The 24997-nt window shown below is 37.2% G+C and overlaps 1 protein-coding gene across 13 annotated transcripts in view; it reads left to right on the plus strand.

The window, feature by feature from the left end:
• Positions 1-24997, plus strand: part of BAZ2B (bromodomain adjacent to zinc finger domain 2B) — a 153965-nt gene that overhangs the window by 71755 nt on the left and 57213 nt on the right. For all 13 annotated transcript variants that reach the window (XM_086750532.1, XM_086750541.1, XM_086750535.1 and 10 more), the window contains exons 3-7: positions 6491-6646; positions 13687-13848; positions 15409-15602; positions 22352-22564; positions 23214-23612. In XM_086750532.1, coding sequence (XP_086606658.1) covers positions 6493-6646; positions 13687-13848; positions 15409-15602; positions 22352-22564; positions 23214-23612 — 1122 coding nt within the window. In that variant the 5' untranslated portion in view covers positions 6491-6492. The remainder of the gene's footprint in view (positions 1-6490; positions 6647-13686; positions 13849-15408; positions 15603-22351; positions 22565-23213; positions 23613-24997) is intronic.

Raw genomic sequence — 24997 nt, forward strand, 5'->3', positions numbered from 1 at the left:
CTGAACTGTCATGCTCAAAAATATAATCCTTAAAAACTGATATTCGTCCCAAGTCAGTATAAAACATTGCGGTGATTCACTTTTTTTTTCATTGGAGCAGAAAGGTTTGTGAAACCGTTCTGAAATGATGAAACATTTGTTTCAGTTTGACAGAGTCTGGTGGAATTGCCTCTTTTGGGAGCTTGCCAAACTGATGCCAGAGAATCCTTGCATTTGCGTGTTCTCCAGGTACCGTTACTTCAGCCTCCACAGTCATGACAGAGTCCAGGCTCTGCATCATTTTTAGGTAGTGCCGATACCGACTTGCTGCTTAGCATCTGCTTAGAGGTGTTGGAATACAGACACATGGTCCTGTGATCTCCACTCCATGACCTATGTCTCCATGAGCCTTAATGTTGTCTCCGCAGTGTTGCACTGCATCATTATCATCCTGCTGTCTAAAGCACGAGTTCTTGTCTTCTTGAGCTGAACAAACTGCACAGCTTTTCCTTTGGCAAAAGTAAATTATATGGCGGGGTCCTTTTCTTGTCACCTGATTGAAATCTCTGCTGCAAGGAGTGGCTTGTGCAGACTGATTTTACTAGCAGGCTGCTTTTGTAGGGTGAGCAGTGCTGATTGAAGGTGTTTGCATCTGTGTCAGAAGCTATCTCCACTAGTTTGTGTTTTGAGGGTGGTGCTCTCAGATTTTCCTTTCCTAACCCAACATAGAAGTGGAAATAACAGAAGGTGATGGGATGCTTATTTGAAAAAACAGAGATGACTGCTGAACATATATATATATAAAACTGTTAACCTCATACCGAATAACAAATAACACAGATAATTTGCCTTTACTGATTTATTTATATATTTGTAGACTTGGGTCACTTCAGCATTGACTCACTTCAGAGCTGTGTTGCCTGATGGGTACCTGGTATGGTACGGCTATTCACTTTTTGTGGTACAAATCGGATAGGCTGTGTTTCTCCCAGTGTTATACAGCTTTCAGGAATATATTCTGAGGTTTATTCAGAAGTGGGGATCATGGCAGATTGTAATTTAACCTGACCTGTGTGCCTCTCCTCTGTCCAGGGAATGTAAACCAACCAAATTATAATGCCCTGTCATTCACAAGCATTTTTTCTTTACCATAATCACGAAGATCATGAAATTTGTGAATGCAGACTTATTTGAAATGAGGTTTATTTCTAACTAAAAATAATGCAATTACTTGTAGAATAGGAGCACATAAGATTGAGTTGCAGCTTACTTTGCACATATCATGTAATGATGAGTTTATCTTGTCAGATGGAGTTGAGAGATGAATTTATTAAAATGTTGTATTTTATGCTGAGTCTATTTAAAGTGGTGTCGTGGCCATTGCCTGTTACCAAATACACTAAAATGGAACAATTCCTTTCTCTGTTTCCATTTTTGTCAGGCCAGTCCTGACTCAGTTATGCTAAACGTAAGACTTGGATCTCCTTTTAAGTGGCTTTTAGTGAGTCACCTTATGTGGCCAAAGACTGTTAAAAAAGATTTGTGGAATTGTCATGTGATATATTTGTGATTTTTATGAATATTTTCACTGCTGTGGATTCTGATGGGAAACCAGTGAGTGACACCACTGGTTGAATCTGGCCTAGTGTTAGAAAGGGAAGGGCTATAAAGAGCACAATGCAGGAACGTCCGGTGTGCTTCTCACAGTGTAACTGACAGTAACACATTAAGGTTCTTTGTGGACAGGAGTGCCTTTGTAGTTGATATGATACCTATGAAACACAAGCCAATCTTGCTGTTGATTTACTAAAAAAAGTTTTATTGTAGTTGTTGATAGACTAAAAAAAATTCTATCGTGGTGGCTTTTTTCCCTAGAGAGCTTCATGTAAAGTGCTTAGAGTACATTGTTGAAAGTGACATAATTACAGTGAAGTTCTGGGAAACTTGGAATGTTTAGTACTTAATCTGGCCTTTGAGGCTTGTACTGCGTTTGAGACATGTAAAGTGAATCTCATTCATTGTATTGACACTGGTATTTGAGTGTAAAATCTCAGATGCCTAAACCATTGTAGCAGTAGTAGGCTGCGTGTGGGAAGGTCTGTGACCAGACCTTGTCACTGGAGCTGGGGGCGTCGCTGGGAGCCTCCTGCGTCCATACCTTGTCTGTAATGAATGACACCCATTCCTGTGGGTGCTACACTTCTTCTCTGTGAGGTTTTAGTCAGGGTACTTGTTTGTTTTGTGTACTTCTTGGCACACCACTGCTTTTACACCTGCTCCTGATTGGTTCTGCAGCCTTTGTGACATTGTGGTGCGGAACTCTTGGATGCTGTTTTGCCTGCTGGGTTGCCTCCACGGCCAGCACCCGTGCGCTACCTTTGCTTTCTGTATGCTGACTCTTTTGGGGTCTGCCTCACTGAAGGAGAAGAGTTAGGTGTTAAATTTTACTTCATAAAATGAAACTGCATTTCACGTTTGTGACCAACTGTGCTGTGCTGGACTGTCTGTTCTGAGAGACTCTCATGCGCTTCCCTTCGGCAGCTGTAAGTTCTTCAGCATTAGAGCACTCATTGACTCAAGGAATAGTCACGAGCTGGCAATATTATGATACGATGCAATTAAATACCTGGATGTAAGACAAGAGATCACCAGATGTGGGACGCTTCTCTAGTTGGCTCTCAAATAGTTGTTACAAATTTCTCTTTGTGACTGAAGAAGACTGAAGTATGTTTTTACCGGTACACTTTCAGCTTCTTTTTCACTGTGTTAGAGGTAGTCACTGGAATAATGAAGCAATACATAGGAGTGTAGAGGTTAAACTGGAAGTTGGAGGTGAGTAAATCTACTGTTTAGGTTTTTTTCAAGACCCATTTTATGGTACTGATGCATGCCAACTAGCATGGACAGGATACCGTTACGTACATGAGAATATCCCATGGGTACCTGTTCAAGAGTAAGAATATATATGTTTTGTATTTTAGTATACATTTCAGTAAAGGTTTGGAGCATCGAATTGGTAGGTAATTTACTTTTAAAAAATTTCACCTTGTTAAATGTGAAATGACTTGATTATTGTTTCCTTTAGTAAACCTTTAACTATTTTTAGTGTTCTTATTTTTATTAAACATTAGCTTTGTATAAAAGACAACATTTTCCTTGTGTAAAGCTGTGCCTACTTCCAGTCTTTGTTCCTTTTTAATGAGAGATTGTTTTCTGTTTTTGTTGGGTTCTGTTGCATTCATGAGTATTAACTATGGATAATTCTGGGAAAATAACTGGAAAACAAAAAATGTCAAGTTCTTTTTTCCTGGTTTTACTTACTCAATTTCTATTTTACAAATACGAGAGTTTAAAAAGCAATGATGACAGTTCGGCATAAGTATGGACTGGCAAAATACACTAAAATGGAACAAATGTCTTAATTTATGTTTGACGTTAAAAAGACTATGGATCTGCTGTAAGTGGTATGGACTTCTAGTCACAGAATGCATTAGGTCTACAGTGGCATTATTGCTGATCCTGACTAATGGCTGTTGCGGGGATTATCTCTTGGAGTCAGCCATCTGCCGTGGTTAGAGTAATAAACTACCTAAACATAATTAAGGGTTGACTTAGTTTGAAAGCAAAAGTGTGTGTGTCTCTAGGAAAAGAATATGATTTCTTCAGTTCAGAATCTATTAATGAGTTCAAACAAGTAGCTGAATTAAAGCTTGAAAATACAACCCCCAAAAAACCACCCCCAGTGCCCTGCAAACTGAAGCAAGAGTAAGGAGGGGAGCCTTAAAAGGGAGGTTTGTTACTGTTTTCCCGGTTCTTATTTGATGCTGTATTATGAATTCAAAAAATGGCTTACGTCAGTTAAAAGCTTGCAAGTATAGCTAAATTTACATTTCAGTATTTTAAAAAGTAGCGATTTACCGAGGATATCTTCTAATTTATGACACACATGTGGATTGCTTATAGATGATTCTTAACTGTAATTATTTATAAAATTATAAATAAAATAAATAAATTAGATGGTAAAGACTTATTTAATGCTGTATTATTACACATAAAATGACAGCAATTTCCTTTAGAAATTGGAGAGTTCCGGATGTTTTTATCAGGAAATGCAAGTAAAATACAATGTCTCAGTCCTGAGTTTTGAATGCAGTGCATTAAAGCTTAGAAATACCTTCCCTTTTACAAGTGATTACTGTAACACTACCATTATGATGTATTTTTTATTTCTCTTATGCCATCCATATATACAGTAAATTCATTGTGGCCATACTTACAACAATCAATACCAAAATACAACAAAACCGTAGGTTTTTGTGCAAGGACTGGCTGTTGGCCTCACCCAAGCTCAGTCATTCATAGTGTCTAAAAATGTACTTTCTTACATTTAGTTGTGTCTGTTGAACTGTATATATGCACTACAGATAGTAAATATTTTGTAGCTTGAAACTATGCTTGTGTTTGTAAATGCTACAGACTTAAATATGTAGATATAGACTTAAATCTTAATCCCTTATGAAAGGCATTTCTATTAATTATTATCCGTAGTAATAATTCCTAAATTTAACTGATGTAACATAACATTTAAAGTATACAGTGTAGTTTGTCGTAGTTCAGCCCCGATCGGACCAGACTACGCAGTCCCTCTCTCACTCCCCCCACTCTCCCAGAGAACAGGGAGAGATGATATAAGGAAAACGTCTCGAGGTTTGAGATAAGGACGGGGAGAAATCCTTAAAGTTACCGTCACGGGCAAAACAGACTCGACTTGGGGAAAAGTATTCATTTATTTCTAAAACTAGCAGGAGAATGAGACAGGGAGCAAGATAACCTCACCCCACCCCTCCCTCTTCCCGAGCTTAACATTATCTCTACTACAAACCCCCCCCCACCCCGAGTGAGGGGGCCAGGAGCTGCATTACTGCTCCCCCTCCTTGGCATCTGCAGCCGTTCCTCTCACAAGAAATTCTTCATAACAGGCTGGCAGACGCCTCTCAGGATCTCTTCACTTCTCATCTCCTCTCCACTTCTTGCAGCCAGGCCGGGCCGAGTTGGGCCCAGTCGGTCGCCCGGCGGGAGGCCAGAGGGTGAGGCCTGCAAGGCCCACAAGGCCTGTGCCTCCCCCTCTCTGCCCCTGCTCAGCATCTTCACTTCTTCTTTTTTTTTTTTTCCTTCTTTTTCTTCTGTTTTTCCCCTTCTTAAATACATTATGACAGAGGCGTTATCAGGAAACATTCTGCTACCAATCAGCTCGGCCTTGGCCAGCAGCGGGTCCGCCCTAGGCCCGGCCGAGTCCACTGGACAAAGGGGAGCGACTTCCAGCAGTTTCCTACAGAAGCTGCCACCTTAGACCCCCTCACTAAACAAAACCAGGTAGTATGTTTCAGTGGCCTGCTTCCACTGCGTAGCAGTTTGTCTGAATTATGTTCACAGATTACTAAAAATCAGTGAGGTATTATTAAAATGTGGGTAGAAAATATTTAATTGCAGAAAATATGTATTTAGGAGTCCTGAATGAAAATTTGAAAATGTTTAATAATATTTTGCCTTGATAAATTCTTCAAAGGAAATAGTATTCGTGATTTTTACTGTTGTTGTGAAGGAAAAGTTCACAGCCCTCATGTTCAGTGTAGTAGTAGATACTTTTTTGTACCATCACTGTAAGTAGTTGAGTTTCTGTATTTGCAGAAAAAAAAAATAGTTTTCTTCTGCAGGCATGAAAATTATGTGTGATAAGTACTGTTCTCTGCAGGGTGATTGTTTGCTGTTTGTGTAAAGGGTAGGCAGTTCTGTATGATATACTCTAGTTCCCTTGTTAGCAGAATTTTCACTTTGGGAAAGTAGTATCTTTTGTTCTGCTTGCTAGCTACGTCCAGAGACTTTATTTGCTGCATAAATTGCCACATAAAAAATACTTAGTAATAAGGAATTGATGATTTAGTTAAAATGGGCACAGTGTGTCTTCCCCATGTTTCTTGTGTTTCTTCGTGAGTTTTGCTTTTGTATTTCCTTTGGCTTTTTAAGATTAATTTTTACTGGCTGAGAGGAACCAAGGATACTACATCTTTCTGGAGAAGCAGATAACAGGTTTTATTCTGTTTTTCCAAATTGAGTATTTGGGAAGTCACTGTTTAACATCACTTCGGATCAGAAGTGCTGCTTAACACACCAGTTTTCTAAATTGATTAAAATAGAATTTGGAAAAGTGTACGTCTCTTGTGTGCTTGGCATTCTATTTTACAAAGACTGGAACTGAGATTTTATAGCAATTGTTTGACTTAGGCTTAGTACTTGGCCTCCTCAGCAGCACTACCTAATTCCCTTGCTGCTGCGGTTGTGCTGGATTCCCCTGACGACTGAGTGGTGTTTGTGTGATGTACCTCTTGTGTGAATGTCTCATTGGAACCACTCAAGAATGAGAACTGAGACATGGTCAACACAGACGCTCCAGTAGTGACCTTGTGATTTCGTTGCCTGCCATAGAAGACCGACGTTTGTCTTTTCTCTTTAGATATGGAGTCTGGAGAGCGGTTAACATCATCATCAGTCTCCCCTACTGCAGCTGCTTCGACTCCAGTGTCTTCTACACCATCTGTAGCTTCGGCAGTACCGAAAGGCGGCCTTTCCACTGGAGCGGCATCACTGAGTTCTGCAATCAACACATGTGGTAAAAATGACTCAATTATATATTGCGATATGATTTTATTGTTTGTCAACACTTGTAATTAGCGTTACAAGTCAGACATATTGCATAGATGCGTCAAAGCCAAATGTTTGGGGTTTTTTATGTGAATACATTTTACGTAGTACTTGTTTATTGAAGGAGTGAAATTAATTTAAAGTTGCCTATTTCGAATGTGAAAGAAATTTTCAGTTTGTGAAGCTGCCTTGGAAGCGAGGATCGAATTAAGGATTTGTGCCACTTTCAGATTTAGATCTAATGATCAATTTACTGAACATACATAATTTTCTCAGCATTCAAACCCAACACCAACTGTATTTTTATATGTGGAGGAATAGTTTCTTCTAATTGAACATGAAATTGAAAAGGTGAATTTTAAAATATCATGGTCTTGGATAGTCTTGACTAGAGTGAAAAATCTTGGCTTAAATCAGAAACTTATATGCAAAATTTCTTCATGCAAGAATCTAGTTTTTGTGAATTGAACTTGTATTTTGACTGAATGATGTATATGTCATCAAAAGAAGAAGAAGTGGTAAATAACTCTGCTGTTTCTTTCTTCACTCTGGAAAATAGATCATACACATTCTTTTTTTTTTTTTTTAGCCTGAGTACTACTGATTCTTACAAGATACACAGTAAATAGGAAGGTTTTCAGCTTGAATTCCTGGTAATGCACTACTTTCAGAACAACTTGGTTCTTGTAGTAGAGTGAGCAAGTGTGTATTTTCCAAATTGGAAAATCTCTTCTGCCTTGATACTATAGAACCAGTAGATCGAGTGCCCTGCTACAGCCTGTGTTTGTTCATTTGCAGCTTTTCTGGGAAGAAAAATAGAAACCAGAATGTCTACATACCTAGAATTATGTCTCGGCTGTTATTTATTTTAATTACTCTAAAATCGGTCAGAAAAATTCTTAACTGAATTTAACCAGAACAAATAACTATGTTTTGTTTTTCAGTACCCCACTACAAATTCAGCTCCGAAAGAACTTGGTGTCTACATTCATTAGCCCATCCCATGGGCTAATGGTTCTCTCTGGTAGTTCCCAGAATGTAGTAGGAGTTCATTTACGTATGGCTATAAATGTACAGTCCCAAACTGAGTATATTTGTGACTCATTTGCCTGTCCTCGCTGCCTTTGCTTTGTAGGTATTACAGCGTGTAGTTTTGTGTCTCCTGTAATGTTGTCTATTTATATAGGGTATATATTTGTTCTGTCAAAATACAGTCAGACAAAAGCAGAGGAATAATGTAATAAAGACACTAAACCGTCAGTTTCTTTCTTCATTAGAAAATCCAGATAGTAAGTGGTTTTCAAAATTTTATTCTCAGCTTTCATTTTTTAAAAAAAATTATTTTTTCTCTGATAGCTAGTAGTTATAGACTGATAGTAATTCCCAGTACTTGTGTTGTTTCCTGATAGTTTTTTAATGGTTAGATCCTTTGCCTAGTTGCACCTGATCTTTAAGAACATACATATTTTTCTCAGGGACACTTTGTATTTCTAAAACCAAGCTGGAATGTAGTTTACTATCAGTACTGTCCCATCAGCTTTATGAGTATATCTATTTCTCTGCCTGACACAGTACACTATATGGTTGCTGTTGCATCCACTCTGGAAAGCTATACGCTGTCCTAGAGAAACTTCACAGAAGCGTTCATACTGTCAACCAGCCAAACACTGGTTCCCTGTGAATGACCTGTGGCTGGAACAGCAGTTTCATTGATTTTAAAGCTTTCTTCAATTTACAAGATATTCTGCAGTCAAGGTAGACTAGTATCCTAGCTTGTTCCTAGACTGAAATGTTACTCACCTCTGTGGTATTTAAAAAAAAAAAAAAAAAAAAAAGGGAGACCATGTCTGTCAGTCTTAGTCCTCTCTAGCATTTAATAAAATACTTGTTTAAGAATGAACAATTCTTACAAAGAGAAGATAAAGACATCTTAATCTGTGCATTAGATTAGAAGATTATTTTTATTCCAGGTCACCTATTTATTTTGTTTGCAGTAATCAATAATCTATTAAGTAGTCTGTGCAATAAACTTGATTGCATACCCTGTCGGGTCCCCACGATGCAAGGTGAGTTAAGACTAGGAGTCTTTATGCTTTGCCAGGGAGATTATGCTACAAATAAATTATTTTGGTGTATTCTCGGATTAAATAGACGAATCACCTGTGTGAAACTGTTACGGAGTATTTCACATACTGTTAGTTTAATTGGTTGTTACAGCACTAGTTCCTGAATAATTGAAGTATTCCAATCAAGTAAACAGATACTTCCTTTCTTCTTACTCAGTCATTGCTGAAAATAAGAAGGAGCATTGGTAAAAGAAAATTGACTCTGGAAGGAGGTTTAAATTCATCCTGATAAGAATGTTAGCACCTTTGGAACAATGTAAATCAACAGCCTTTCCCCACATGGGAAAAAGATATCATAAATGAGTGTTTTGTCTTTGGGAGGGCAATGATACCAGTGTGTGAAAGCGTTCAAAGCTGAACAGTCGAGTCTTTTGATACTGTCAGACCTGAAGGGTTCTTCTTTCTTTTCTTTTTTTTTTTTTTTTTTTGGAAAAAAAAAAAAAACAAAAACAAACCAACAAACAAACAAAAAACCACCAACTTTTTTCCAAAGTGGAAGCTGCTTCTATCAAAGCAGAAATCTTTGGATTTCTGGAGTCTTTTTAGAGTCCACTATTTCTCCTTAAATGAGACTCAGAAGAATTTTAAAATTGTAGACGTAGGTGCACAAAGTTACAGGACTGTTTTAATTGGAAAATGTAATTTTCCATTTTATTTTCTGATTTATAGTAACGGATTTTTTTTTTTTTTAAACGCTAACTATTTTTGTTATTTCTCAGTCTTTATATAAAAATGACACTGTGGTTCCTGAAATAAATGTTTTAGAAAGATTATGATAATTCTATGCCAGTTGTTTAAAAAAAAAAAAGAAAAGTCTATTTTTCAAGGTTACTGAAGAACATAAAAGCAAAAATACGGAGGCAAAAAGGAGGGAAGGAGGGAGGAGAAAGTACTTTTGTAAGCATAACTCAAGTACTTCCAGGATTTAAAATTCTTTCTCATATTTGCTATAAGGACTACACAGATGACTGAACAATTTTGAGTATTGTTTGGACATGGAATTTTACCTTTATTTGTAGGGAAAGGGCTTAATAGAAACAACATTGAAAGAAAGGTGATTTTAGTTCATTGCTTTTTGAATGTGTGAGATGAAAGGAAACCATTGCATTTGAGCATGCAAGTAATTTCATTTTGACACAAATCAAGCACCTAGTAGTTCTTACATTAAAGCAAGCCTCATGGAGAGTTGCCACGTGATGGATACTTTCGAAGACGCGGCTTAGTCGGTCAGTGTAAGACCTGCATGTCTCTGTGCATGTGCCTTACTCCTCAAAGTAAACGATTTTCAGAGTTTGTACCTAAGTTATGTGTCAGCTTTCTCAGTAGAGTGCAATTTTCTTAATCCCTTTTGCAAATTTCCTTTTTTTTAGAAAATGGGCCCAAGACTAGCTTTATTTAATCTATAATTTATGAAGAAGAGTTAAAGATGGAGTCATTGCAATTGCATTTGTGTTTGTTACCTGTGTACTTGCTTTAGTGAGATATATTCAGAGTTTATTAAAATGCTATGGGGGGGGAGTGGTTGAAAATGTGTTAATGAGACAGCCAGTGCTTTGCTCTTCATTTGTATTAGCAGATATTTTTGACATTTCTCTATTCAGATGAGGGTGGGTAAAAGTGGGTGATTGTTACTTATCTGTATGTAAACCATTTCCAGCCTTTTCCATGCTTTCCAACTTTTTGCACTGAGGGACATTCACCAGTACTATTAAATCACCATACAAGTAGTTTGGAGTCATGCATGCAAGGAGTTTGGAAGACTTACTGGTGCTGAGACATGTGTAGAAGGCAAGCTTTGCTAGCACTGATTAAAGAACAGCACAGAAAGGAGGAAAATAACACAGTAATTTCTGTTGCTTTCAGCAGTTTTCTAGACTCGTTGTGTAAGTTGGAATACCCTTAGCATGATCCGAAATACCACATTATTTTTATATTTCTGCTGGTTGGGGCATTGATGCTTTGTATTTTAGAGGCATTATTTAAGTATTTATTCCTTTTTAGCTCTTTCGAAAACCTTGTGTTGCACCATGAAGTTCATTAATATTAACAAAGGTGTTCGCAGTTATCATTCCCCGTTACTAAGAGACCAGTGTTGTTGAAATGTACATTGCCCTTTGGAGTAAAGCTTTCACTTATGTATTTGTGTAGTGGTTAGTAGAATTTGAAAAGCTGTGCTCAAAAATATTTAACCTATTTGAAGTAAGTCAATAATGTTAAGGAGTGCAGTTTAATACGCAATTTTGCTATGCAGAGCCTGTCTACAGTGAGTTGATAACTTGAAGAGCAAACACTGAAATAGGAAAATTAAGGAAATACTAGAATTAATTGCTAGACAGCTAATGTTTTCATCAACTAAGAAAGAGGAAAAATGTCATTAAAGTTCAGTTTATTGTTACAAGACTTTGCTTCCGTTTTCCCTTTATGTTTTATTTCTTTCATGTTTCTAAATGCTTATTTAAAAATTGGTGGCCTCTCTCTTCTGGACACATTAGATAGTGGCTTAGGTAGCACACAGTGTATTTTTTTTAAAGGCTATAATAGTGTGTAATATAGTAGAAAGTCACCTCTTTTTGTGAATTTAAACGCAGATCCATTCTTGCTTTGGAGGAGGGAAAAAAAAAAAAGAAAAAAGCATCTGAAACAGAAATTTGAAATCCATAAGAGGAATTTCCCTGCAGAAACATTGCCGTTATCTTGCCTTATAGTACTAATAAATGACAAGTCCTAGTGAATGCCTCTGTGTTCATAACACCTGATTGTGACATACTGCAGTCAGGAGGTAATTCCAGAATTATCTGTTATATAGATTTACACAATAATAGCATGAAAAGAAATCTGGAAGGAGCAATACAATTAAACAAGGTCAAGTAATGGTTTTGCTATACAGAGTCCCCCAAACTGCGGTCAGTTTGCAGAGGCCTTTGGTGGTAAAGGGAGTTTGTTGGAAAAGAGAGAATGCTTGGTCTTTCTGATGCTGTCCTCTTTGGTGCACTGCTCTTTATATTGTAACTCTTTATGGTAAAACATAGCACAAAGGAACTTTTGTTTTTGATATTAGTTTTTTCCTGCTTTTTCTCTCCATTGTGAGTTATTCTGTCATTCTAATTATGTATGCTTTTTGTAATCTTGGAGTTCTCTGATTTTTCTTGCATCTTCATGTTCATTGAAGTTTAGCTCTGAAACTCTTACCAAACTTCCTTCACCAGTGTTACAAAGTTTCTGATCATCCCTTTGGTTTTTCTCTCTCATCTCTGTTCTTATAAACTTTTGCCTGACTTGCTGACTTGCTGTACTACTGTACCTGCTCTCTTCTGTGCTGCCCATCCACATCCTTCCAGGTGTGTAGCAGCTCAAATAAACTTTCTTTTTATGTCTTTCTGGTCACTTCCCCTTTCATGTTCCCTTTCATTTATTTTCCTTTCTGCGTTAGATTCACTCTCCGTATTGCTTAGCGTATGCACAACTCCATCTATGCTTGTATTTTGCTCATAATTTTTACAATCGGATTCCTCTAGCCATGTTGGTTTTTTCCCTGCAACCTGTCACGTCTGATTTTCATATTGCCTGCCAACCTCCCAGTTTTACAGATGACATTGCTTGTACTGAAGTTAAAAGCAGGGGCACCAGTTGAAACTGGGACAATTGTACCTGTTGATTAAACAAATAAAGCACACTATGTCCTGAAAATTAGAGTACAATCAGAAACAATGCGATAGGTTGTAGAAAAATAGTGCAGCGCACTGCCCGCTTTGCAGCTGGAAGTTCCAAATATTTGAAGGGCTTTAAAAGAAAGATGCCTCATTGGTACCCCTTAGCAATTAATTGCCTGATGTAGTTACTATTAACTTGGCTGAGTTGTGATACATGTAAGAAGTTGTGATACATGTAAGAAGCAGAAACAATTTTTTTTTTTAAGAGGTTAGATAAATTCGGAGATTCTTATAGCTTACAAGAAACTAATTGATGTGTAAGATTGTCAAGGTTCTCTAATTCAGTTTTCCTACTTTCAGAATGCCAGACTCCCCTACCATCTTAGACAAGTCTTTGTTGGAAGACATATCCCCTAGCTCTGCTTCTGCTTTAACGTTACTTGTAGCCTGTCTTTTCTTCCTTCATGTTTTTCAAACTTAAAAAAATAGAGTTGAGCGTCGAAGATGCATACAGTCTCACAATTCATGTAAGCGTTGTCACTGTTACCTCATTTGGCTTATTTTTCTCATTTAGAAAGACTCTTAATCACTTGTGAGATATCGGGTAACATTACACATAGAATAAGTAATGACCTGGCGTGAGGCATGACAGTTTATACCTTCATAATGATATCACGGAGTACTTTCATTTTTGTTTTTTAAATGGTCCAGCCGGCAAAAAGAGAAACCCTCTGTAGAAGGTCTTGTGTTACACAGTGATGATGCTGGACTTCAGATGAATAAACTATGATAAACCTCCCTTTTCTTAGTTATTTCTGAGTGGTAGATGATACAACAAATGGTTTAACCGTAGTTGAAGCTGTAAATATGAAGGTAACAACTGTGGAATGTTTGAATGGTGCTTTTCTATCAGAAGAATGGATCATATAGAATCATAGAATCACAGGATGGTTTGGGTGGGAAGGGACCTTTTAAAGCCCACCCAGTCCAGCCCCCCTGCAAGCAGCAGGGACATCTCCAACCAGATCAGGTTGCTCAGAGCCCTGTCCAGCCTGGCCTGGAATGTTTCCAGGGACGGAAACATCTAAGTTCCTAAGTGTTGTAGTTTCTTCTTACTCCGTGTCAGAATTTAGTAAATCCACTCAAGGTTATATGCAGCAACGTGCTTACATAAAAATTTAAATAAATTATTAGAACAACTGAGGTTTGTTTTTATTTCCTTTGCGGTGCAGAATGGTGGCGAACAGCGGACACGCACTCTCGTCCTGGGGCGGCTTTTTTCCCACCACTCTTGGGAATTCCACCACTGTTTGCACCTCCTGCGCAGAATCATGATTCTGCTTCATTCCACTCAAGAGCTACAGGAAAAAATAGTCGGAGCAGTACAGAAAAAGGTAATGGCTAAAGTTGTAGAGAGAACAATAATATCGAACTTCTATATGTGCGGAAAGTATATGGAATTTGAGCTTTATCTCTCATTGTTCTTCCAATTCCTAAATAGTTCTATAAAAATTGAATCTGTTAGCTAAGCATGAAACATACAAGTATGGACTTTCAATAATGAAATACTCTTTCTACTAATAATTTTCTCCCTCTTTTTTCCTTAGATAGATTGTCTGTGACTGAGTAGTAGGGAAGAGTTTTCTTTAAAAGTTTGTGGTTTGATTTAGGAGGCTTTTACTTCTACAGTGAAAACCGTTCCTCTGTATATAAGAAGTGAGTAGTTGTTTGGTGGGGCAGGCGTGGAGGGACCGATTGCTACAGCTGCAGGATCTGAATGAAAATAGCCCAGTGTTATTAGAACACTTTCTTGTGTTTCAAACCAGTGTTTTATGTAGTGGTATTGCATGCCTTCTGAAGATGTAAGATACTTTTGTTTGACACTAGGTGTGTTGAGCCTAGAGCAGAGGAGCGTTGAGGGATGACCTCGTTGCTTTCGGTGGGAGCAGGTCTCTTCTCTTTGGTGTCTGGTGACAGGACGCAAGGGGATGGCTTTAAAGCTGCATCAGGGGAAGTTCACCTTGGCTGTTAGAAGGATGTTCACTGAGAGTGTGAGCAGGCTTGCCAGGGCAGTGGTCGTGGTCCCAAGCTGTGTTCAAGAAGTGTTTGGACAATGCTCTTAGATCTATGATTTACCTTTTAAGCTGTCCTTTGTGAAGTAAGGACTTGGACTTGGTGCTCTGTGTGGGTCCCTTCCAACTCAGCTTATTCTGTTCTGTGATTCTGTACAACAGAGAGGGGTTTTTTTTGTAGTTTTGGGGGGTTTTAGGACCTGATGTGTGTTTCAGAATCAATCTGATAATAGTCTCGGGATTGCAGAGTAGTAAGTTTGTGTGTTTTGGAGTGTTTTCTTAGAAAACAACAGTTGTCTTGACAGACAGTAAGCAAGCTTTTGAATGTTGATGTTATTTCAGATAGCATTCCCACAACTTCCCTCCCCACTCCCGTTTTACACGTTGCAAAACTCATAAAATATATTTGGCTTCATGTGATTGTCTTTGGACCTGATTGATACTTCAGAACTGTAAACAGATTATTCTGTGAGATATTTACTGGAATGTATATTTTTGTGTCTTTCCTCAAAATATTATTTTTCTGCCCCCAGCTAAACTCAAGGATAGTTCAGGCTAAAAAAATGGACAATTTCAGATTTTTTTTTTTTCCCTCCTTCTTCCCACCCCTCTGCCCATGCCCGCCCTTCCTCCTTACCGCGTTAAGTGTACTTGTCCTTTAAATCAAGGGTACTCTGCATGTTTTAATTAAAATAACCCCAGGAGCAAATCAAAGTGACTCTTGGGTGGCACGTTTTTAGTATATACTGGGAGTAACCTGTGAGTAGTCTAGTATCTTATTACATGTTTATGGAAGCTAGGTTATTGTGACTAGAACACCTGAAAGAAAGTATCTGCTACTTCAGGTTTTTATGTGTCAGTTTCTAAATCTGTCGTCTCAAGGTGTAAATGGATCACTGAATGGGAACAGTACCACTGCAGTATCTGGTATCAGCACATCTGTACTGTCCACTAGCACTGCAACCTCTGCAGGACAAGTGAAAGCGATAACCTCGGGAGCAGCAGGCCGCAAATACAACCAGGAGCAAAGCAAGGTTCAGCTTTTGGATGCCAGAGCTGACAAAATCAAAGATAAGGTAAATATGCAGAAAAAAATCGTAAGATTCAGATGAAAAATTAACATGGTAAGTGCTCTTATTGTGCATACAGCAGCGTTTTTGCACGTTCTCTCCCAGTACCAAATGTTTTGTGTTGTTTTTTGTATTAGAGCAAGATGTGTACCCTTGTCTCTGTGAGGTTTTTTGTGTTGGGGTTTTAAAAATTTGTTTAACATGTTTATGAACCAAAAGCTACCATTAGCACTAATTCACTAGTTAATAGCTGTATGCAGTAACATATTTTAGTTGAATTTATGGAATTATAAAAATAAAGTATATTATTTTAACACCAGTAATATTGCTGTATTAGAGTATAAATATTTGTATTATAATTGTAAATTACAATTATATCTATCTAATTATGCTTTCATGTACCTTAAAATATAAAAAAAATCAGAGGCAAAAATTTTTTAGACATTAAAAGAAAAATGCTTTCTGGAAATAATTTCCTATTTATCAGAAGAAAGTAGTGTTATTAATGGCCATGATTCAGCAAAAAAACTTGGACAGCTGTCTAATATGAAAGATATGAATAGTCTCAGTGAGTTAGTAAACCTCCTTATATACTGACCCAAACACTCTTTAGGAACTTAGCTACTCTTGGAATCACAGCTGCTTAGTCAAAACACAGGAAATGGGATGCTGGGAAATTGGTTCCTGTCGGAATAGAAGCTAAGGAAGTCGTTCTCTACTGGCAGCCGTCTAGGCTAAAATACCTTTATTTCTTGATACCTATTTATGTTTTTGTTTTCTGTGTGAATTGAGCCTGTTGTGTTCGTTCTTTTTCTGCATTATGTTCGGCTCCCAAGTATGAACGTTCTTAGGTGAGAGGTTGAAATTTTCGAAGGACAGTTGGCATTTGCATGTATGTGCGTAAAAGTAACTGTTAGCACTAAAATGGTTAATCATTTCTGTGTTGTAATAGGATGTTTAATATATTGACAATAGGGAAATTATTAACATATTAACATTTTCCTTCAAAACCTTCTTCACGTGTTCAACAATTGATAACTTTTGAAGGGATTAAGATAGTTACAGGTATTTGGGAAATCTGTGACTTTTTTCAGGCTTAAATACTGGTAGTGGCTCTTTCCTTTCTAAAATTCTGCTTTTATTCTGGATATATATACGCAAAACATAAGCGTTGTTTATGTTGTGTGGAAGTAAAGCTTTTTCCGGAAAATGTCTCTGTGTTTCTGACTATAACTGCAGTTATGCAGAATACCCAGTAAGTTACTGTCGATATCTCCAAATACCTTCTCAAAAATTTATATAACAAATAAAAGAACAGACTCTCTTCTGTTCTCTTTTTGGCTCTTTGCCTCACTCAGAAAAGTGAGATGGTTAAGCTAGTTAGTTATTGTGAGTATCACTGAAAACTCACTCACTGTGAGTATCACTGAAAATTTCACCCTTTTTTGGTTTTTTTTCCAGTTTTCAGTCGGGGTGTTTGTCAGCATCTTCTTCTTCATATTACCATTTATCTTTCAGTATAAATTCTGTTACCTTGATACAGTCTCTTTTGATGTTGGTACTGATTTCAGACTCCAGTTTCAATTTACTAAATACTGTGGTGCTAGAAAACGATGTACTCAATCAATCAGTGTTCCTACTTTCTTAAATTTGTTTTGTATCTTAACATTTAAATTGTCTGTCTAATGCAGGTGAATTTTGATTGTCAGCAGTTTTGCTTCCTGAGTTTTTGTAGTGATTTTTCTAATACTGAAGTGGAGTTTGTTTTTTCTGGTCTTATTCGATACGCTGACATTCTAGACATTTCTCTAATCTTTAGTCTTAACTTGTTTTATTCTCTTCTGAAACTTTTTGAGGTAATTGGTATTTGTCAGTGTAATGATTTGAACAAGCTTTCCAATCAAAAAATACAGAATACTCTAAAGGAGAACTTTGGGCTTTGTACAAGTGGTGTTATATTTTAAATTTCAAAGTGGAACAATACCAAGCTGTTTTTACGGTTGGTGAAAATCTAAAGAGTTATTTCTTGTGCAGTGTTTCCTTACTGGTTTAATTCTAGTTCTGTTTTCCTCCCATGGTAGGGAATCTTGAAGTGCAGTCTGGCAGTAACTTATATAATTTTTTTTTGCATGTAGTGTGTGAAAAACAACTTCTGAGTTGATAGAAGCATCAGATTTTCAAAGCTGTAGTTATTAGAAGGTTCTCATCCATTTCCTTTTGTCTGGGGTATGTGTTTGATCCTTGAGGGCTATACATACGGGACAACGATAAGCCGGAATCTGTCCAAACCATAAGTTTGAAATTGTGCCAGATCCTCACTAATCGCTGTATATTTGTGAAGTATCATGTCATGTCCGTTGAGTGTAGCAATGTTGTATTGAAGATAGATGTCATCATGATGATCTGATATAGTATCAATTACTTAGTTCTTACATACCAAAATTTGGTGACTGCATTACCTTTATGCTTTGCTATGTTGGTTATTATGTTGATAATTTTAGCATGCTTTAATTCTTCTAGGCCTGTCCTGTTTGTAGCCAAGATAAAACTGAATAAGCAGATAAATGTGTAATATTTATAAATAATCATTCATCTGAATATGCTGCTTCACTCTTACAAAGGCAGTGTAGAACTGACTGCCCCTCTGTTGATTGCATTAGTGCATTTCTAGGATGAGGAAGGTCAGGAGGATTTTTATATTGGTAAAGCAACAATCTCCAGGGAAAGAAGGCATAACTGGTTAACTTGAGTCTGATTTGGCTTTGAGAAACTCCTCTACCATCATGGGCAGCTGGTGAGATGGGAATCCACTCCACGATCTTGCGCTGGGGGCTTTTACGTACCTGGATTCCAGAATTAGCATCCGGACACTGAGTTATTAACTGTAGTTGCTCTTTTACCTTTAATACATCTTCTTGGCAATTACCATGTTGTATTTTCTTTATAAAATCCAGTACTTTGAAGTCATGACTAAATATTTTTAAACTGTGACTTTAGTCACCTTTTTATGGGACTATACCATTAGGTCATTAAGGTCGGGCTATTTTTCTTGGTACTTGTATCCAGTCAAGATTATTGCATTCTCAACAATGTAATTTTCAATTAACATAACCATTCAGCAGATTTGCTAACGTCAGTGAACCAAAATAAAATATGAAATTTATTTTAATTGAAGCCAGTCTTGCTTCAACTTTTATGACTATATTGTATCTGACAGAAGAACTAGATGAAATTTCCTCTTTTAATTTAGCTTAATAATGATTTTTTTAATTGAGTATATTTCTTGGACTCTTCTATTATCTTTTTCTAAATAATACATTTTTTATGTTCTGCAAATATCTACCGGGTCTGAACATGTATCTTCAGAAGCTTCATGCTCTCTTTCTTTTTGCTTTCTAGTTTATTTCAAATGAATTAAGACAGTACCTGCTTTTTAGTCTGTACTTTTCCTTCTCTTTCTTGACTATTTTCTTTTGTTTCAGCAAGCTTTTAGAATGTCTTTCAAGTATTTTTTGTTGTTCTAAATGTCTTTACAGAGAGATTTTTCTTTATGGTTACCTGTTTCTACTTCTGGCTTATGTTACTTGATTTAGTCTGAATTATTTCTTTTCTGTGCAGTTTACTGGCTTTCTTGTCCCACCCCTTCCCCCCAGATGCTTTACCTTTTGTGCTGCTTTTGATAGAAACTTCTCCATCAAGGTTAATCCTTTTATATCCACTGAATGCACAAGTTTAAATTTTCCCTATCATTACATTTTTTCTAAGCTACTAATCTGGCATCCCTTCTTGTGGAATCCTACTAATCTGAAATATTTGTACTGGTTTTGTCTATGTCAAAAGAGATTCTGTTTGTTTATGAAGTAAAAACTTCTTGGGAAGCAGTTGTGCTTCAACATGTAGTTAAGTGCCTGATTTGTTTTGAAGCATTTGATTGTTTACAAGTTATACTATATTTTATGTCAAAATTAGCTCTCCCTTTTCTTCTTTGAGTCACAAAGAAGAATCAGACTTACATGTCAGATGTTACTTGGCACTTGCTGCCTCCTTTTGCACAAGAAAGTTGCTGACTCTTGGTATGGTAATTTTCTTATCTGCATTATGAAAACATAGATTTGTAAGATACAGCAGCTTACACATTTTGTAGGTGGATGGGCAGGAAAAGTTATAGTGTTGATGAGTGAAAGTAAACACTCTCAGCTAAGAAAGCCCATTGACATACTCTTATTTTTCCAGACTTGCATGCAGAGATACATGCGTATTCGTTATTGTGAATAAATGGGTTATTTCTGATTTTAGTATTATTGCAGTGTTTTGGATGTTTCCCTTTCCGCATACAGAGGTAAATAGAGAACCATGAAGGGGCAAAACTAGAATAGAAACCTAGACCTGTGATTCTAGGAGGCATTGTTACTTTTACTGCTTTGGATCTTGGTCTTGTCCTTCATTTTATGACCTTCATGAAGAAATATTCTGCATCTGTGCCGAACATTAGATAGGAAGATACTTAAATTTATGATGTAAAGGACACCAGCAGTAAAACATATAGGACCTGTCATAGATATACGCAGTTGTTTAGGTCTGTTATTGTTTGTCTGCATACATTCGGATTGCTATACTTCATGTGAAGGATCAACTAACACCTTTCTGAATTGAGCAGTGAAACAAATGAATACCCTTAAGTTCTTAAGATTTCCCAACAGTGAAGCAGTGCATCTGACAGTATGCAGAAGGGTATGATGATATGAAGTATTACTGTGTTCATCACAGGAATCGATAAAGAGAACCTAGTTTTAAAAAAGGTACAGATACTAGCCAATTGACAAATAGATGAGACTTAATCCATGTACAGCTTCCATGTTTTGTAGCTATTTTACAAAGTAAATAGAATCCCATTGTTATGGTTTAACCCTGGTGGGCAGCTCAGCACCACGCAGTGGCTTGCTCACTCTCTCCCAGTGGGATGGGGAGAGAATCGAAGGTCAAAAGTGTGAAAACTCATGGCTTGAGATGAAGGCAGTTTAATAGAGAAAGCAAAAGGTGCACGCACAGGCAAAGCGAAAGAAGACATTCATTCACTACTTCCCGTCAGCAGGCGGGTGTTCAGCCATCTCCAGGAAGGCAGGGCTCCATCACACCCAACAGTGGCTTGAGAAGACAAATGCCTTAACTCTGCATGTCCCCCTCTTCCTCCTCCTTTCAGCCAGCTTGTATTGCCGAGCACGATGCCGTATGGTCTGGAATGTCCCTTTGGTGAGTTGGGGTTCGCTGTCCCAGCTGTGTCCCCTCCCAGCTCCTCCTGCAGCCCCATCCTGCTCGCGGAGGGGCGAGGTGAGGAGCAGAAAAGGCCTTGATGCTGCGCAAGTGCTGCTCAGCAGTAACTGACCCACCCCTGTATTACCAACACTGCTTTGGTCACAGATCCAACCATAGCAGCTACTAGGAAAAAATAACTCTATCCCATCCAAAACCAGTACACCCATTTAGAAGAATAAGTTTGTTGTGTTCTCCCACCGATTTAAGTGAATTTCTTCTTCACAAGAGAAGGATCTTTGACAGAACATTTCTCTTTCTTTTTAGCCTCTTGTTTTATAATACACCTACCATTGAAAAAAAATTAAAAAAACTTTCAGGGAAAGTTTTGTTATGGAAGCATATATTTTTATGCTCCTGTCTACGTTGTTAACTAGAATTGCTGCAACTTTTTTGCCCTCCAGTCACCTATTTTTGCTGTCCCCCGTCTTCCTTTCAAATAATTTTAACCTTACAGTTCCCTCAGTGACTCCGCATGCCCTGTTTAGATGCTTCATAGCACTTTGCTGCTGCTGCCTGACATCTGTAATCTCATGTCACATTTTTTCTCTACCTTCCAACATCGTTCTGCAAACTATCTTTAATGATTAAATACACTTTAATGCAGTAATACCTACTTTGATGTCTCTCTTACATAGCCACCACTCGCGTCTACGCGTACCTCCTTCAGTGTAAAGTACACACGTTCATTTTAGTTAGCTCCCCAGAAAGCTAACTTCCCTCATCCATTGCAGTTTAAACTGGTCTTGCGGTGTCAAAATTTTGGAATTCCTGTGCTTTTTATGCCTTTCTTCCTTTTCTGTGTTCCAGTGTGCTCCTGCTTTTACTTTCCCGTTCTGGTCTACCAGTTTGTTCTTGCCAAGAATTTAAATATAATAGAGTTTTGAGAGTATTTCAGCAGATTTTAGTCCATTTTTTTAGATTTCAAGCGATTTGATGAGTATATTTTTTTTCAGTCCTCAACACCTTACGTTGCTGAACAGTGCGTACTGTGAAATTGCAAGTTAAGCAATGTGGTTAAATGAATGTGTCACTGAAATGTATTAATGAATCTGGTATGTGGTGTTCTTTCTATGATAGTTTGCAATAAAGCTTTTTGTTGGAAGTGGTACATTCTGTGAAGGTTTGCTAGACCTGAATTCCAGACTTATTTTTCCAGGCTGAAATTTGATATATTGCTTTCAAATGTAATCATGCCAACTGTTCTGCCAGTGCATGTGTTCAGAAAAATACTTTAGTAGAACCTTGTGACCAGTTTTTAATTTTCATCTTCCTGTGAAGCACTTCGTTCTTTTTAGTCTTCTGCAAGGACAGTCAGTTGTATTCAAGGATTGCAGATCACTTTACTCCAAATTCTGTGTTTTGCTCTAAAGATTATAAATAATAATAAGATGATATGACAGATTAAGGCTGAACCATTAACAGAGCATTCATCTTCCTGGTAGAAGCCCAGAAAAAAAGCAGTGGAAAGCTCTAGTAACAGCGACAGTGATTCGGGCTCCTCTTCAGACACTTCAAGTGAAGGCATAAGCAGTAGTGACTCTGATGATCTAGAGGATGATGAAGAGGAAGAGGATGAGGAGGACCAGAGTGCTGAAGAGAGTGAAGATGATGAATCTGATTCTGAAAATGATGCACATCACAAAAACAAGAACAAGGTATGACACCTTGCTCTGCTGCTCAGAGTCTTGTACTAAATGCTGCTTGTTAAAAATTGACCTGTTCGCGTTCATGCCGATGAGCAATTATTTAACTACGTGTTAATGAATGCTAGGAATATTCTTTTTTGTTTTGCTTCAGGGTTTTCTGGGAGGTTTTTGCCTCCTTTTGTGTACGTACCTCCTTTTGTGTGTGTTTTGTTCTTCTTTATGGGCTAGGAGTTTAACAGTTGGTATAAGCTGGGAAATACGAAGAAGTTAAGTGCTGATAGTGTATTGGAAATATATCTTTCTATGCATATTGCTTTGGCGGTTGTTTTTCTCCTAGTAGACTGATTACTTTTCCTGGTAGCCAGTAGAAGAACAAAATTGGAACCTTGGGTATCCTGTTAGGTGTATGGTCAAAAATTCATTTAAAAGTAACCATGGTTTAGTACTCCTTCTCTTCTAAGCATTGTCTTCACATGTTGAAACTATCTGGGGAGGAAGAAAACCCAACATAACAATAAATATATGACAGGAGTGATTCAAAAACTATTATTGTTCATCCCTTGCCAGGAGTAGTGTAATTGCTTAATGGGGACTGATGATGTACCTTTTTTTTAAAAGGACCTTTAACTGACTTAATATGAACGTTCGTATTTTGCAGGTGCTAATGCATAGTGGTGTTACAGATATGAAAACTGATGGACAAAAACAGCATGAAAAGGCCCAAGAAAAGAGAACACACCAGCAGATACCTCTTGTGTCTGATTCCCAGACTCACTCGTCATTCCAGTCCCAGCAGAAGCAGCCTCAGGTTTTGTCACAGCAGCTTCCGTTTATTTTCCAAAGCTCTCAGGCAAAGGAGGAATCTGTGAACAAACACACAAGTGTAATACAGTCTACGGGATTGGTTCCCAATGTGAAACCTTTGTCTTTGGTATCTCAAGCCAAAAAGGAAACCTATTTAAAACTCATTGTTCCTTCCCCTGATCTACTCAAAGCAGGGAATAAAAATACCTCTGAAGAATCTATCTCTGTGACCAGCGATGTAAGATCAAAACGGGTGAGTGAAAAAATCACTGGGTTTTTGATTGCTTGTGACTTGCCTTGCCTGCTTAGTGAGATGCAACATTGTGCTATCAACCTCTTTTAAATATAATATTTTAAAATCACATGTGTGTTTATTTTAATATCTTAGGTTTTTTTGACGTGTTTTTAGAGTTAATGCATATTTCTGAATGATGTAAACTAAATTGTGTGGGTAGTATATGTTCTGAACTGTGGTGGTTGGTAGTTTTGTTGATTGGTTTTTTGTTGTTTGGTTTTTTCTTTTTAAAGAGCAGTGAATTTAATTTTAGAGATGTGGTCATATACGCAACTTACTGTCACATAGTGCCAGACTTGGGTTTCATGCTCATCACATAGTGGAACTTCACAGCTCTGTTGAAAGCAATCAGTGTACTGGTCAGAGTAATGGGTACATGGTTATGCATCTCTTAAGGAAAATGAGTGGCTAAAATCAATATCAAAATAAGAAAAGTACTCATGGGTAAATTGTGTGGCCTGGATATTTTTCCCGTGCTTCTCCTAGATTCAGTCAGGATGCAGATTTAATACTTTCCATATCTACTGTGTAAGCATGGCTTTGCTTTGTTTCAAGTCAGATAGCTTTTAGTCAAAGTAATTCTAATCATGATTCTAAACAAAAGCATTTTTTTTAAAAAAAATGTTCAATTTAATCTTGGATTTTGTTTACTCTTTAAAGACAAAAGGATATTCATGCACTGATAGCTATTAAAACTCAGTATGGCCATTGCAATAAATTTGATCTTTTTTTAATGGTGAGGACTTTACAATATGTTTACTTGTGTCTGTCTTAACAGTGCTGTAGCTTTCAAAAATTATTTGTAGAGTCTCAGTTTATTTGTTTTGTTAATAGTGATTATGGTGGTTAGTGATGAATTTTTATAACTTCTATTCAGTTAGATTTGAATGGGGATTAGAGGAGAAAAAACATCTTGCATATTAGAAATGTTGAGGCTTTATAAGTATATAAATAAATATGTTTAAAAGTACATTTGCTAAGGCAAGTTTCATTATTAAAAACAAACTTTGTTTTAAACTAAGTAGTAGTGATGAATAGTAAACTGAGCTATGATTCTCAGCTAACTGACAGTACTCAATGAAGACTGAAAAATATTTTTATCACATAGCTTTTATTCCTAGGCCAGAAGAGAAACACTGTTTTTACAATTAACTACTAGTTACTTCATAAATCTTAAATAAGCTAGTCATTTACCTGAAATGGTTAACTAAATTATAATCATGGAAACATATCTTTGCCATTGGAAGAGGCTTTTGCTGTCAAATTTAGGTTATTTAGGTTATCTGATGATACATCACCCATTTAGTGATTTCATACCTTTAAAACTTTAACTGGAAACAGGC

The sequence above is a fragment of the Chlamydotis macqueenii genome, chromosome 6, assembly GCF_036417535.1.
Source record: "Chlamydotis macqueenii isolate bChlMac1 chromosome 6, bChlMac1.mat, whole genome shotgun sequence".
Lineage (NCBI taxonomy): Eukaryota > Metazoa > Chordata > Aves > Otidiformes > Otididae > Chlamydotis > Chlamydotis macqueenii.